Raw genomic sequence first — 14,441 nt, forward strand, 5'->3', positions numbered from 1 at the left:
GCATAATTATTCAGTTAGATTAGGAGCAGAGTCTCTTGTTTTGCTGGGAAAACATGCAGGCAAAGTTATTCCAGCAATAAAATTCAAATTCCTTTCCTCTCATATACAGTCTGAATAAAAAACCCTACCCATGCAACAACACAGTACTCTGAGCTGAATTCCCACATCTGCCACAGAAACACCCAGGTGAAGAGCTACATTACTCCTGAACACAGCAAGTCTCTTCTACACAGGCAAGATCACACTCACCTGTTTTGAAAATGGTTTTTAGCTTGAATCAGGAGTTTTGTTATGAAAGCGATGGTAGCTGGGTTATTAGTACAGCCACACACAGGACTGTTACCTCTATACAGAGCTGCTCCCCAAGCAAATACAGATCAACGCTTCCTGTGGAATTCATCCTTAGCTTCTCATAGGCAGAAACATGAGAAAATCTGATTCACACTTTCAAGAGGCTCTATCAGAGTTTCATTCACCAAATTTAACGTACCACAGACAAGTCCCTTGCAGCAGCAGTTCTCCCACACCGTTAGACAGATTGTCATTAGACTGAAATCAGTGCAGAATATTTCCAAATATTTTAATAGGCTCTGCACGTTGGGTTTTTTTAAATGCTATTAAAAAAAAACATTTCTTCAAATTAACCAAACTCCAAAGCTGTATTTGGCTGCAAAGTACAAGAACAAACGATAACGAAAGCTTTTACTTTATGCCTTCACCAGCACCTTCTAGCTAATCTTTAATGGTGAGCTGAAAGTGTTTCCAAATCTATCACTTCTCTTGCTCACAGCAGGGAACAGAGTTCTGAATATGAAAGAACCTAACAAAATCTGACCTTTATTGTATCTTTACAGAGTATTCCCAGTTTCAAACTAAGAGATATCAGAGCACAACGCAGGCCTCAAAGGGGTAATACTGATTAAAGCACTCCTTCATTCTAGAGCTGTTGCACTCCTGTCAAAACAAACTTCGCAATGTTTTGAAATACTTGTGATTTTTGAAACATGCTCATTACCAATGAAAAAGGCAAAGAATGATGCTCAAAAACCTGAGATGCCATCCATGAATAACATAAAACCACCCAGTTAAAAAACTACAATAATTATTTCCAGAACTATTAACTTTAACATACAAGAGACACTGCTGCATGTTACAGGAACAGACGTGCAGTTGAGCAAAATATTCAGCATGTCTTAGTAGTATCTGGTAGGAAGGAATTCTACTTGCAATTGGAAGTCCACGGCTCTCACCTGTTTCATCTTTCCAGATATGGAAGGTCACCAAGAAAGGTTACAGCATTATTTAAAAGGAGTCTAGTTCCCAAGTATCTGTTTCTAAATGTTTGCATTACTTGGGGTATATTCCCAACCAGAAGGCTGAGGTCTTTTCCCAGAAGAAGAATGTGGGAATTAGCTCAACTTTGGGGAATTACCGTGAAACAGCAGTCAAAGGCACTAAGACACACTTTAAATTCCTTCAAGTCTCAGTGTGAGGTTCCATCATGAATTGTTTCAGGTGAGGGAAAAACCAGCAGTAAGAAAATCTACTTAATTCTTACCAGAGAAAACAAGTACTTTGTGTACAGTATTTCAGCCGTTTTTACAAGACCCATTGCTCTATTTTTGTCTTACTAGTACTTAATTACACACATAACTCTACCAAAGTCCTTATATATTTTTGGTTTATTTTAAGTGGATTTCTTGTGTCCGTATTTTCTTCATAAGTACTGTTTACTAACCCCTTGAAGTACTGTGATTTTGTGTCAGATGGCAAACTGGCTTGGCAAGCAAAAGAAAGAAGACAAATAGTCCATTTATAAAAGAGCTCTTCTCGTGACTGCAGTTCCTCCCTGTTCACCCTCATATCCAACAAGAAACCAGAAGGAACGTGTAACACCCCACGTATTCCAGGCCACGGCTGTTTGCACGCTCTAAACTGGGAAGCTTTGACTTACACGCATCCCCTAGAAGGAAAATCTGCTCCAAGTTTATTCTTGTCCAAGAATAAATAATAAATCATCTGCTCCAAAACAAGACTATTCTGTGAAAATTTACTTGGGTTTTTTATTGTTTGGTTTTGTGGCTGTTCCCCTTTTTTCTTCAAAATATAAAACCAACCAGCAGCTTTGGATAATGCCAAGTTTATTTGGCTAAAAGTGGGCATTACAACAGTTCACAATAAAGTCACCCATTTTAACATTAATGGAAATTCTCTATTTGTTACAGCTCCTAGTAAAACAAAATCTATGAGCTTACTGTTAAGCTTTCCCAAGACTATGCTGTTTTCCAAAGTCTCTGCCCACCTCAGAGATCAACAAAACAAACAGGGGACACAACCAAACATTAAGAACAGACAAAAAACTAGCCCTATGAAAACTTGGATAAAGAGATGACACCCTGAAGCGAATCACACACCAGGACTGTAAAAACCAACCCAAACCGCATGGTTGTAAAAGTTTTTCATGATAATAATAAGCAGTGCTTAACTGCATTCTTCTCCCCCCACCTCAAAACTCACCAAGGAAAAGCTGAATTGTCCCACATTCTCCCCACATCCCCACAATAAGATGAAGTTTGTGATACGCGAGTCCATTTCCACTAAACTAAATCCTGGAGCTTGTTGTAAGTAGTAAAATTCAACTTGGCTACACTCGTTACCATTAAAAAGGGAGTTTTTTGGTAAAGTATGTGAATGAAGAGCTCTCCCCATGGAAAAGCATCTCCTGTCTTTGCTCACAAGTCATACAAGGCAAAAGGGAAAGTGGCAGAAGAGGTACCAGCTGGTGAATCCACCCACATCCTCCAGCCCCTGGCTGCTTTCTGGTGTTTATCACCCATCCCACAATGATGCTGCCTTTCCCAACAGTTTTGTTACTCAGTGAGACCAGAGGTGTTCACATTTCCTCTCTCACAGGTCTGCCCATGGAGGTTGTCCAGGGGCTGGGGCTTTCCCAGGCTCCTGGTCACATGCCGTGGCGCCAGTCAGGCATCCTGCTGCTGCTCCAAGCCAGGCGCTCGGCTGCATCTCACGAGCTGTGTATGGGCAAATCTTTCATTTTTCTTTCATTACCCCGGCATGTACTGTCACTTAATTTTTATGTATGCAATCCTTCCTGACAAATATGATCTGCTGCCTGGTAATTCATCTGACGTGCATTCTGTTCCTTGCTCTAATTACAGCTCCCATCCCTGACACCATGGCGGCCACGATGCCGCAGCCCGGTGCTACACCTGTCAGACGGGTCGTGGTACTGCCTAATGCCCTTTTATGCCAGTCTGATGCTAGCAAATACAACGAAAGACACAAAAAAATTAGCTGAATATATTTGCATAAGCCGTGTGTTCAATTCATGGGTCAGCAGCCAGAAAAATGATGGTGCAGGGCGGTTGCCGGGGCAACGTGGATATGGGAAGTGCCCGGCATCACAGCCTGGGTCCGTGCGGGTACCATGCTCTGGTTTGTGGGGTGCTTATCATTCACAGCTACTTAAATAAATGTCTTAATTAAACTAAAACCAAGATCAGTAGATTTCCTGCTGCTACAAAACCTGCATGCCTGGCAAATGACCAAAAAAAAGAGAAAAGCTTCAAGTCTGCATATTTTTTTTGTTAAAAGGCATACAAGAACCACTGGTGCGTCCATCCCTCCCCACAACACACCACACTGTCTCCAACATTGCTCACTGCTGCTCCCTCAGTGCTGTGCACCTCTCACCTGTTTGCAGGAGGATGCTGATTTAAGGAAGGGCAAGGTTCATGCAGAAGAGGCTGAACTCCTCCTACACAAGCTTTATCAATTAAGAGGGAGCAACCCTGGTAAAGGTCACAAGCTTGGCTTACATGTGCAGCCAGTTTCCAAGCCCCAATTTATTCTTATTAATATAATAAGTGCAGCAGTCAACCTAGGTAAGATATCATTAGACACAATCATATTTTTGCCTGTTCAGATGATGTGATTGTAACTTTCTGTGAAGAGGATTTATTTTAATCTATTTAGCATGTATTTAATTAAATAGATTTAACCCAGAATAGCTTTTGAGGCAAAGGGAAATTTCATAACATTTTATGAAAGTAAAAAAACAGACACAAAATATGTCATTTCTCTTCCTTTCCTGTGCACTGAGAAACACCAGTATGGTTGGTGAATATTATCAATTAAGTTTGTACCCATATAAGAAACAATAGAGCAAGACTGGCACTCCGTGGAGGAAAACCCACAAAGACAACAAAAGATGCAAAACAAACACTGTGTTGCCAAATCAACTGTGAGAGCTAGATGTAAAAGAGCTTAAATACTGTACTAAAAGCTGAAGTCCTCCACTGCTGTAACACAGAAGGTACCTTTGTGACTCAAAATTGAGACCCATTAATAAAAGCAGAAAATGAGCCACCTCTCAAGAGGTTACGGACACAACTGTTAAATACTTCACACTGAAAAACTTAAAGAATGAACTGTATGTGCTGGATACTTTTCTGTAGCACTGTAGTTAATGTTAGCGGTAAAAATGAGGGAGAGAGGAACCCAGTTGCTTAAACCAGCCAACCTCATATGAATTCCTACAAAAATGCTGCAGGTATGATCATGCCACTTGTAAAACACAGTAAAAAGAGCAAGAAACACATCACCATCACTATGACTGGTCCATGAAACATGACAAATGATTTCTTTTTTCCATGATAAGGCAAGAGGCCTCATAGGGAGGTAGCAGAAGCAACAGATGTGTTACAACTGTAATGTTTTTATCAAAGGCCTATGTAGCTTTACTTATAAGCAAACTGCTATATCTGTCTAAATGAAGCTACTTAACGGATGCAAAACTGGTTGGAAAAGCCAAATTAGAAGGCTATTTCAAGTGAAGTCCTACAAGACAGCCAACAGCTCTAGTTCTGTTCAACACATGCATTAACATGGGACCGTGGTGATGCTATTGCCTTTGCGGATAACAAGAAGCTGGGATGAACCAAAGCAAAACAGAATAAAAATTCAGAGTTATCACAAGTAGGAGCATCTGGAAAGAGGACACAATTCAATGAGCAAGGTCCTATGCTCTGGCAAGAATTTTCTGCACTAACAGAGGAACAGGAAAACAATCCTGAGATATGTAGAAGACATGAAGAAAACTCTTATCTTTAAAGACTAAGCTGGGTTTCAAGGGAAGTCTCTTCTTGGAACAGATGAACCATGAAGGTTTTGAACACTTCCCTCACCTTGGATGACAGTCATAATCCCTGTTCAGGGTCAGAGAGCTGACCAACATCTGCTAAAAATGGTGGTGGTCTAGCATTTAATTCTAGTCAGCAGAGCACAGGCAAACATTCTGAGCAGAAAAGTTGCATTTGTTGCATTTGCTATATATAAATCATATACGCTTACCAGGCCAGATCTTCCAGAAACAAATATCAGGTGGAGTTTTAATCCAGAAAATACCTCTTTAATTTTATATGAAGAGTATTTTAAATACATATCACAGAAAATATAAGCATGCATCCACTGAGTCAAGTTTCTGTCACAGTAAGAGGACAGATACCACTTCTTTTGAAGATCACAGCTGACAATTGTATGGCTGTGCTTGCTTAACATCTTACCTAAGGAATGTGCTGCAGTGGTTTTAGAACTGAAAAAACGGCCTAATCCAAGATCTCCCAGCTTCACCACCCCTGTGGCTGTTATAAACACATTGGCTGGTTTTATGTCTGCAAGAAGAAAAAGGTAAAAGGTCAAAGCCACAAAAGGTTATTTGGTTCTAATGCTGCAATAGAAACATAGCCTGGAGCACTCTCTGTACAAAAGAAGCTCCAGCAGAACTGTGTTTCTTTACAGCTTTGATAGGCTGAACCTTCCAAGACTTCAAGCTCTGCACATACACAAAAATCAGAGTGTACTTCCCAGCATACAAGAAATACCAATGAGGGAAGAAGCAGGAAACAGCACAACAGAATAGAGGCAACCTCTTTAATTGATGGACATCAAAGGAACAAGTCTGCTTCTCTTTAGAAATGATCGTTTTCTACAGGAAACTGTACTGCTCACCATTGTCCCCTCACACCAAAGACCAGTCATTGTCCCCTATATACATAAATTCTTGGCTCTACACAGCCCAATTTGCTCATGGAGCATAAAAATTACTAGAACTCCAGTTTCCCCAGCAGTCATGTCAGGATTCAGTCACTGAGGCTCTTTCCTCACATTAAAGATGACGAGATATGCAAGGCTCCAAATTTCAGCCAGCAATTACAGACCTAACTGCAACTGATAAACTGCATAAGGGGATATATAAAGGAGCAAAAATAGTATCACATTGCTGAAAAAAATAGTAAAGAATTCATTGTTTCCTTTCTCTTTTGAAACAACCAGAAGCACAGATTGGTGCCTTTTGGGATATCTGCATTTCCTGGGTCAAGTCCTTCACAAAGCATTTCACTTAGGCTGAAAGAAGCAGTGTAATTTTTGTGTAAGGTTCAAAGTTACAAAAAGTTCTAAGACAAGATGAAAAAATACTTAATGAAAATAGAGACCAGATTATGAGAGTGTGGGACATATTTGTATTAATATTTCAGGAAAACTTGCAAGATGGAAAAACTCTTCTAAACTCTCTAAGGTCACAGCTAATATAATGAAGACTATTTCTTAAGAGTTACTGTATCCAGTAGTCTCAGCATTTTAGTTCTGACACCTTCCTAATGGCAAGTTTGACACTTCTACTTAGTAACAGTGTCTGGAATACAAAGCAGCTCATATTCCTAATACCAGCTCACTTCGGACTGAATCCTTTAACAATGAGGCAAAGAGACAGAAGGAGAAATCCATCTTGCAAGCTCCAGCCTCTCTAAACATGCATTGGCTGAACATCAGCATAATTGTTTTTGAATGTAGGCGCTTACTAATTGGAACATTATATTATTATTCAGTGAAAAGAGACTGAATTAATGTTACCTCTGTGCATCACCCTGCGGGAGTGCATGTGTTCAACTGCACTGCATAACTGCACAAAATATTTCCACACTGTCCTTTCCGGGATTAACCGTTTCTGCTTTTTAAAATACTGTGGGAGGAAATAAATAAAAGATCAGTGAAAAAGCATCATATTTGACTCCTTCCTAGACTTGCGTTCGTCAGCTGCAGGTTACTCATGTCTTCCAGATCTGCAGCAGCATGACTTTTCTTCTGATTAGCTTTTAACTCCTTCTCTCTGTATGTAAGCTTCAATGCAGCTCACTAATTAACAACTATTATGAAAAATATGCTTCAATAGGTTTGACATTTTTGAATGGACACCAATTATGATTAGCATTAATCTCCTTAATTACCTTGCAAAACATATTTAACGCCTCAAAACAACAAATGTCTCAAATATTTTGCTTTAAGTAACAAAAGATCATTTAAAAAAATTGTGTTGCAAACGTTTATTATTGTACAGCCTATAACAGAAATAAGGTGATCTGTTTCCTATTTTAAAAGATGGCCAAAGCATCAATAAAGTATCCATGTTTCTTCTGTGATCAGGCAGAAGAATATATTCTATTACATGCATACTCAGAATACTAAATTAACTGAACTATCTCTGATGAGACAGAAAGACACTGCTGATCAAGAGACACACAGATCTGGAAAAAGACTGGTTTGTGTGCATTTAAGCAGCACCAAGCAGAGCTGAGTCCAGATTCCACGGACCTCTGGGCACTTCTAGCTCTCAAATAAAATAATCCTAAGTATAACACACACAACACAAAGGACTGCAGCACAGTGATTGGTCTCTGCAATACTAAAGTCTTCTTCCCAAGCAACTTATTACAGGAATAAATATCCAGCTTCTTCACTGAAGACTAAACATATATATTCAACTACTCTTTTCCCATTTCAAAGATGCACAACAGCCATGTATGTCACATGGAAAGTGTGACAGCTTCCCCAAGGCATCCCAAAACAGCACTGCTTTGGATTAGTGATCCCTGACTTTTCACTGCTTTGGATTAGCAGTCTCTGACTTCTCGCTGCTTCTTCCCATGCTAGATACCAAGTCAGTTCTTCATCCAGAGCATTAACACAACACACAATACACTTCCAGAGGTTTAAGATTTATCCTCACCCTTCAATATACAAGGTGCCATTGGATAACTACCTCACACACTGTATTTCCTTTCCAGCACACTACAACTGCATTTCTTTTGCATCGTACCCTTGAGAATTTCCAACAATGGCGTGCAAGAGCAAGAATAAAGGAAGGGAATTGGTTGTTGCCCCTTTGTGCACCTTGTGCTTTTTCCTCTCAGTACAGACATCTGATGTCCGTTGTCACATCTTATATTTTATGTGAAATGCTGTTACTGGTTCGTGTTTGACTCAAGTAATGGCAAATTCTCTTTTGCAGATCAGCTGCGAAGGGGCACAACCCTGCAATTCCCCAGGCAGCAAATCTGACAGATTGCAACAGTTTCAAACCAAAACTTGATAGAGAGCACAGAGGAACTGCAGAGGGTGAGGGACAAAGTGTTATACACACAATAAAATTATTTAATTCTCATTAAAGTATTTAAGAGTGGATATGCAAGACCACAAGTGATCATTTTCTAAATGTCATGTCCAATAAGATTTGCTTGACATTTACAAGAAAGTCCCAGCTCTCCGGTGGGTTTTCCTGCAGCTCTCTCCTACACCAGCTTTACAATACCTCATAAATAATGCAGGCACCAGGGGCGTGACAAAGATAGTCCCTGTTTTTATCACTCTCACACCTTCAGAGTGTTGTTTCTGCTGTTCCTGCCGCCTTGCGGAAACTGAAAATCCTCACAGAAGCTTCAGTTCCCAGGGGATGGGAAGGGTGTGGAGTGACTCAGGGGCAGGCAGGCAAACTCCACTGCTGCAGTTAAAGCTATATTTAGGGGGAGACTTTGGTTCCCTCTTGGTTTTAATTTTGTTTACTTGGTTTTTTTTTTCCTTCTGTTAAAAAAAAAGAACGGAATTCCAGGGTTTGAACCAATGGAAAAACATCATTTATATGACCTTGAAAAAAAATCTTGCACATCTTCTTCGAGCCTGATAAACACATGGGAAAGCAGACCAGGCTGGTGAATGTTGGCAGAAAGCACACAAGTTACAGTGCTGCTCAAGTTACCAATCTCAGAATCTAGAAATGAGGGTTTGGGAAAATGTAGCTTCCATTTATAAAGAGTAAAAAGGTAATTAAAAAAAAAAAATACCCCACACTGATTATGTGTTTAAAAGTAGGGAATGTTTTAACTTAGAAACTGTAAATGACAAAGAATACGAGTATTCCCTATGATGGTCTCTTACAATTTTGTAGGTAAAACTTCTTGTAATCTAACATCTAAAAATCAAGCAAAACACTTGCCCACCCCAAGACAATCACAGCCCAAACTCCTGCTCTCACAATCCTCACTTATTTTCCATCTTCAACCACAACTACAAAAACCCTGAGATAAACTGCAATTTTCCCAGGATCTGTTGGGAAAAGGCTAAAACATACAAGAAGTCACAAGAAAACCTAAGATAAAAATACACACAAACTTTCCCCAGGCAGAAGGACCAGCTCTGCCTCCATAACCCTCAGCGAGCAGAACCAAGACCCTGACATCCTTCAGTGCAAGTCACTGGGGTTTGGGGCAGAACCATCACTCCTGCTACTGAGCACTGTAAAATGAGGCTGTATCTGGAATTCTGGGGCTCTCCCCAGGAGCAGCTCTGCCAACTGCCTGTTCCCAACTCGCTCGCCCAGGGGGACTCTCCTGTGAGATGGAGCAGATTTTCATGGGTACTGTAAATTTAGCCGTTGACTATGGACTAAATGGGTAACTTGTTTGACAGCCTTTGGCCTAGTGCCTCATTGCTCTGCTGGCGAAGAAAACAAATCTGTTAATAAGATATTTTAACTGTGACAACAAGGAGGAGGAGAACTTTCCAAACATTCATTTATGATAATTACAGAATAATGATGGCAAAAAAAAACAGGTAAAACATGGAGAGAAGGTTGAGAGTGCTAACAAACTTGATATAACACATCTGTTCTCACAAGGGATGTATGTCTAAAGATTAACATGTCAAAGAAAATATAAAAGCAGGTGGTAACAGCTTAACTAAAGCTGGTTTGCAGCAATACACATATTCCTAAGAGCAACATAAAAGAAGAACAAGTACTTGAAACATTTTCTCAAACCCAAATCCCCACTGCCAAGAAAGTCAATAGACTTTCTTGAATGTCTGCAGAGTGGCAGACAGGTTATGCGGACAGAGAATCCAACAATAATTAAATGTCCCTATCAGTCACAAGCTGCATAAAATCAACCTTGCAAATAACACACATCCCACCAAACCATGCAGAAGCTTGCTCCCTTCCAAAGCAGGGACCAAAAGCAACCAGCATAGCCTTCAGTGCTTATAATGTCACCAGACACTTCGGTTTTGGCTCTGGAAGCACCCTGTGGGCGAGCAGAACTCTGAGAAGAGAATAAAAGTGCTTCTAGCACAGATGTGCCCATTGCCTTGTGTCTGTCTGCCTAATCCTGAAAATTTGTAGCACCTCTGGAACTGGAACATCCTTACCTTAATCATCTGGGAGAGATCACCAGCATCGGCCAGCTCCAGGACAATGTTAAGTTCATTGTCTTCAATAAAAGAATCCAAATACTTAATAATATTGGGATGGTTCAGTTGCTGCAGATAAAAAGGAATGCAAGAAGCTTTCAACGCTGTAGTAGCAAACCCTAAGATATAATAGCTGTGCTGCTTCTGTAATCACTATGCAAAACAGTTCACAATAGGTGCAACTACAAACCATGCTCTGAGTTATTATAAACAAAAATCCTGCAAGAAGTCTCATTTATCATAAGCACAGCATAATAAAAGTGTCTTGAGTAAAGAGCAATACAGCCCAAAGTAGTGTGAAACAACCTTTTCTATTTTAATCTCACAAATTGCTAAAAATCAATGCCCTGAGAGAAGATTTGTTAAGCAATAATTGATTTTTTCTGCATTAAAGAAAAACCCAACTGTTGACTACGATGCTCCTTGAGGTCTCTTTGTCCCTTAGAAGAGCAGATTTAATAAAACTTTGATGGAGGAAAATAATGCACAAATGGCACACATCAGTTTATTTTTCTGATTCTTTCTGCTTGCATCTTTACTCATTACTTTTTTCATTTCAGTAGATTCTTCTTATAGCCACAACTGATATTAAAGATTTTTTCCTTCTACATTCCTTAAAAACTCGCACCTTCTCAGACTGTTTCACTTCATTCACAAGAAATGGGCTCACCTTGTTTAATATTTTATGTTTGAATTTCTTAAGGTGGAAAACTGTAATTGCTTAAAAAACAATGCAGTATCTCAGTATCTCTGTTCACTCTAATTTTGCTCTATATTCTCCCTCCCTCTTGTGCTCTTTGAAATGCAGTAAATTTAGAAACTCCTGAAGTGAGCATGTCATGTACTAAACAGCTGTGACTCAACCTGTCTATTCCAGGGGTTACAAAGCCAAAAGAAACGCTGTTATGATCCATCACACTAATCACTCCTCTCTGCATGCACATTAGGGGACAGATTCTCCTTTGCAATGCCACGCCACTAGCACACATTAGCCTTAATGGGATCCATGTGCAGGCATCAGGAGAAGAACATTCCCACAAGCCCAAGCCTTAAATAAATAAATAAATGCCACAGCCCACTGTTTCTGTTGAAATCTCCTGTAAATGTCTGCTCTCAGGTGCACTGATCAAAGACCAGCTTCCAGTGAAAAAGCAGCACCAAAACCATAAGCCGAGTAGCCCAACACCTAATACACATCAGGGTGCCTTCCCCCCATCGTTGCACACACACTGTGATGGCAGACCCGATGCTGGGTGCTGTGTATTGCTCTCGTAGGTGCAGTAAAGCCTGGGATCTAAGAGATGCTTTCTGTTCTCTTCAGGATGCTCTGAGGGAACTCTCTCACAAGTTTCCAAAGGCATCACTGAGCTCAGGCGGTCAAACAAGCCTTTTTCTAAGCCTCAGCACCACATGCCAATAAAACACATCAAAATAGTACAACTGTAACAGGTAGTGAAGCCCACACACTGCTGGGAAAACCACTACACTAACATTTTACTGTTCTGTTTTCCCAGGACACACAGGTTGGTCATTCTGGAGAAGCCAAACTTCCATTCTCCACTCCTCCTTTTGTCAAACTTATTTTAAATAAACATATTGACTCTTAAATAATGTATATTCATGTGGCATGGAAAAGACCACTGAAATTTTCTTTTGTCAGAAGGGAAGTATATTCATACTTACAGATTCTTAAATGCACCAAACATCACAAACACTTTCTCTTGGGTTCATGACATTTCCTATTTCTTTAATGCATCCTAAAAGTGTGATGGTAGTTAATGCCTGATGTGTATGCACAGCAGCACTGTCAGCAAGAGGCGTGTGGAAGGGTAAGCCACCTCTAAATGACTGAGTGTGGGTGCTGGCAGCCCTAACACTGATTACAGCTGCATTATTGAGCTGCTTTACGGAAACCTTTTAGCCAGAATTACACTGAAAGTAATATACAATTTTGTCTGGCTTCTGGTAAGTTTTGAATAATCATAATTTACTTATAGACCACAAAAAAAAAACCAAACCCTTTGGTTTCATGGTCAGAGAGAAATCTTTGATCAAAAAGGACAAAGTATTATTTTGACAGGATGGACTACAGCAAGTCTATGCAATTCCATCACCAACTCCTCAATAGTCAGAGTACACACAGATAGTGCTTCATTCCAGCCAGGGATTTTAAACTTGGATACATTCTCTCAGAGACAGATACAACATTTTGACTTCAAAAGGAGCTGAAGCAGGCTTCTAGTATTGCTATGGCTTGACTAGAGAGCTTTGGTGATGTTATTAAAATGGGGAGAGTGACCTATAATTTAAGTGACTTCGGCAGCAGAGAGCATATTCCCTTTCACAACTCTACCGCTACAATAACCCTGATTTGGTATCTGGCTTCTTGATGAGCTTCACTCAAGAAGGTAAGCTGCCTCTGGTCCTCCCACACAGGAGGCTGGGAGCTGACATTCTGGACTCTCCTGTCATTGTGGGTATTTTCAGTTTCCTCTGCTTCTAATAAATTCACATGTTTTGCTCCCAATGAATCCAGTGCAGGTTTATAACATTCTGTAACTAGAGTTTGAGACAAAACTGTTTAAATTACCTAGGACCCAAAAATACCACAACTCTTTCATCATGTAGGCATTCTAGCTTGCAAAAGAAAGCATGGTCTTTTAAGATCACTGTGTGTGCTGTATAAGTTTTATCTGCCATAAAAAGGCAAATGAACCTTGCCAACCTGAAAACAGTTTTTTTCTTAAATCAAAAAACCCAGGAAAAGCCATGGTAAAAAAAAAAAAAAATAAAAATCTTACCTTCAAGAGGTCAATTTCTTTAATGCAATCTTGCCTTGCCTTGGCATCCATCATTTCAAAAATCTTCAAAGACAAAAAACATAGAAAAGAAAAAACAATGAAAAAGTAATTTTGTGTTTTAAGACTTGGTCTCGCCTCCCCTAATTTGTGTATTTTCTGCTGTAATCAGTATTCACATGATCCCCAGATCAAAGAAAGATCAATGTTTTCTTTATTTTGAAGCCACTAAAAGGCTAGGAATAGAGTAAAAGTAATTGCAGAACATGTAGACAGTATTCCAAGAAGCACAAAAAACCAAAGAATTTGCTGCTGTAACTTTCAAAACATTGTTTAAGTTTCTATTAATTCCATGCGGTAAATAAAAGATAAAAAAGTTGACTTTTTTCTTTTCAGAGATACAGCTTCCACTGATTTCTCTGTAATAATTAACAATAATATTGGGAATTAATATTCATCCTGAAGTAATCAAGAGAGTTAGTCATTAGAAATACAAGTTTAAAGGATCTGTTGAAGGATTAAAGGCAAATTCCTTCAAACAAAATGCTGTTCTGAACACTGCACAATACTTAAACCAAGTTACAGATCTATATGGCTTGCATGAAAGTTCTCAGAAATCCTTTTAACACTCCATCAGCAAGTGCAGGCATTTTTCATTCTTGTGCTCTCATGATTTATCTGTGATGAGATGGCAGCCTCCTACCTGTATGAGCACAGCCATTAGGGCCTCATTCCTTCATATATACTGGATTCTAATTTAGTGAATCCTTTTCATAAAGTAAAAAGTGAAATAAAAAATAAATTGCACCACTGCTTCATAGTTCATTTAAAAACATAAACCCACTTCAACATGATGAGGGATAGAGACCATGAAGTGCAAACAGATGGCTCAAAATTGAAGCAGGGTCCCATAGAGAACATACAGATTTTTAAATATAAATAGGTCAAACCAGATCATCCAGTGCTCCCAAACCTTAAACTCTCAATTTATAAAGCATTTCATTGCATTATTACTGCTGACAAAAGAATACTGAAAGAATTATC

The 14,441-nt window shown here is 39.5% G+C and overlaps 1 protein-coding gene across 2 annotated transcripts in view; it reads right to left on the reverse strand.

Moving 5' to 3' along the window:
• NEK6 (NIMA related kinase 6) overlaps positions 1 to 14,441 on the reverse strand; it is a 62,507-nt gene that overhangs the window by 14,572 nt on the left and 33,494 nt on the right. For both annotated transcript variants that reach the window (XM_057408989.1, XM_057408988.1), the window contains exons 4-7: positions 13,401 to 13,463; positions 10,558 to 10,668; positions 6,934 to 7,042; positions 5,586 to 5,693 (exon numbers count right to left, since the gene is read on the reverse strand). In XM_057408989.1, coding sequence (XP_057264972.1) covers positions 5,586 to 5,693; positions 6,934 to 7,042; positions 10,558 to 10,668; positions 13,401 to 13,463 — 391 coding nt within the window. The remainder of the gene's footprint in view (positions 1 to 5,585; positions 5,694 to 6,933; positions 7,043 to 10,557; positions 10,669 to 13,400; positions 13,464 to 14,441) is intronic.

This window comes from Pezoporus wallicus, unplaced genomic scaffold, assembly GCF_028554395.1.
Source record: "Pezoporus wallicus isolate ANWC-B61680 ecotype Strahan unplaced genomic scaffold, APGP_CSIRO_Pwel_v1 contig_8341, whole genome shotgun sequence".
Taxonomy (NCBI): Eukaryota; Metazoa; Chordata; class Aves; order Psittaciformes; family Psittacidae; genus Pezoporus; species Pezoporus wallicus.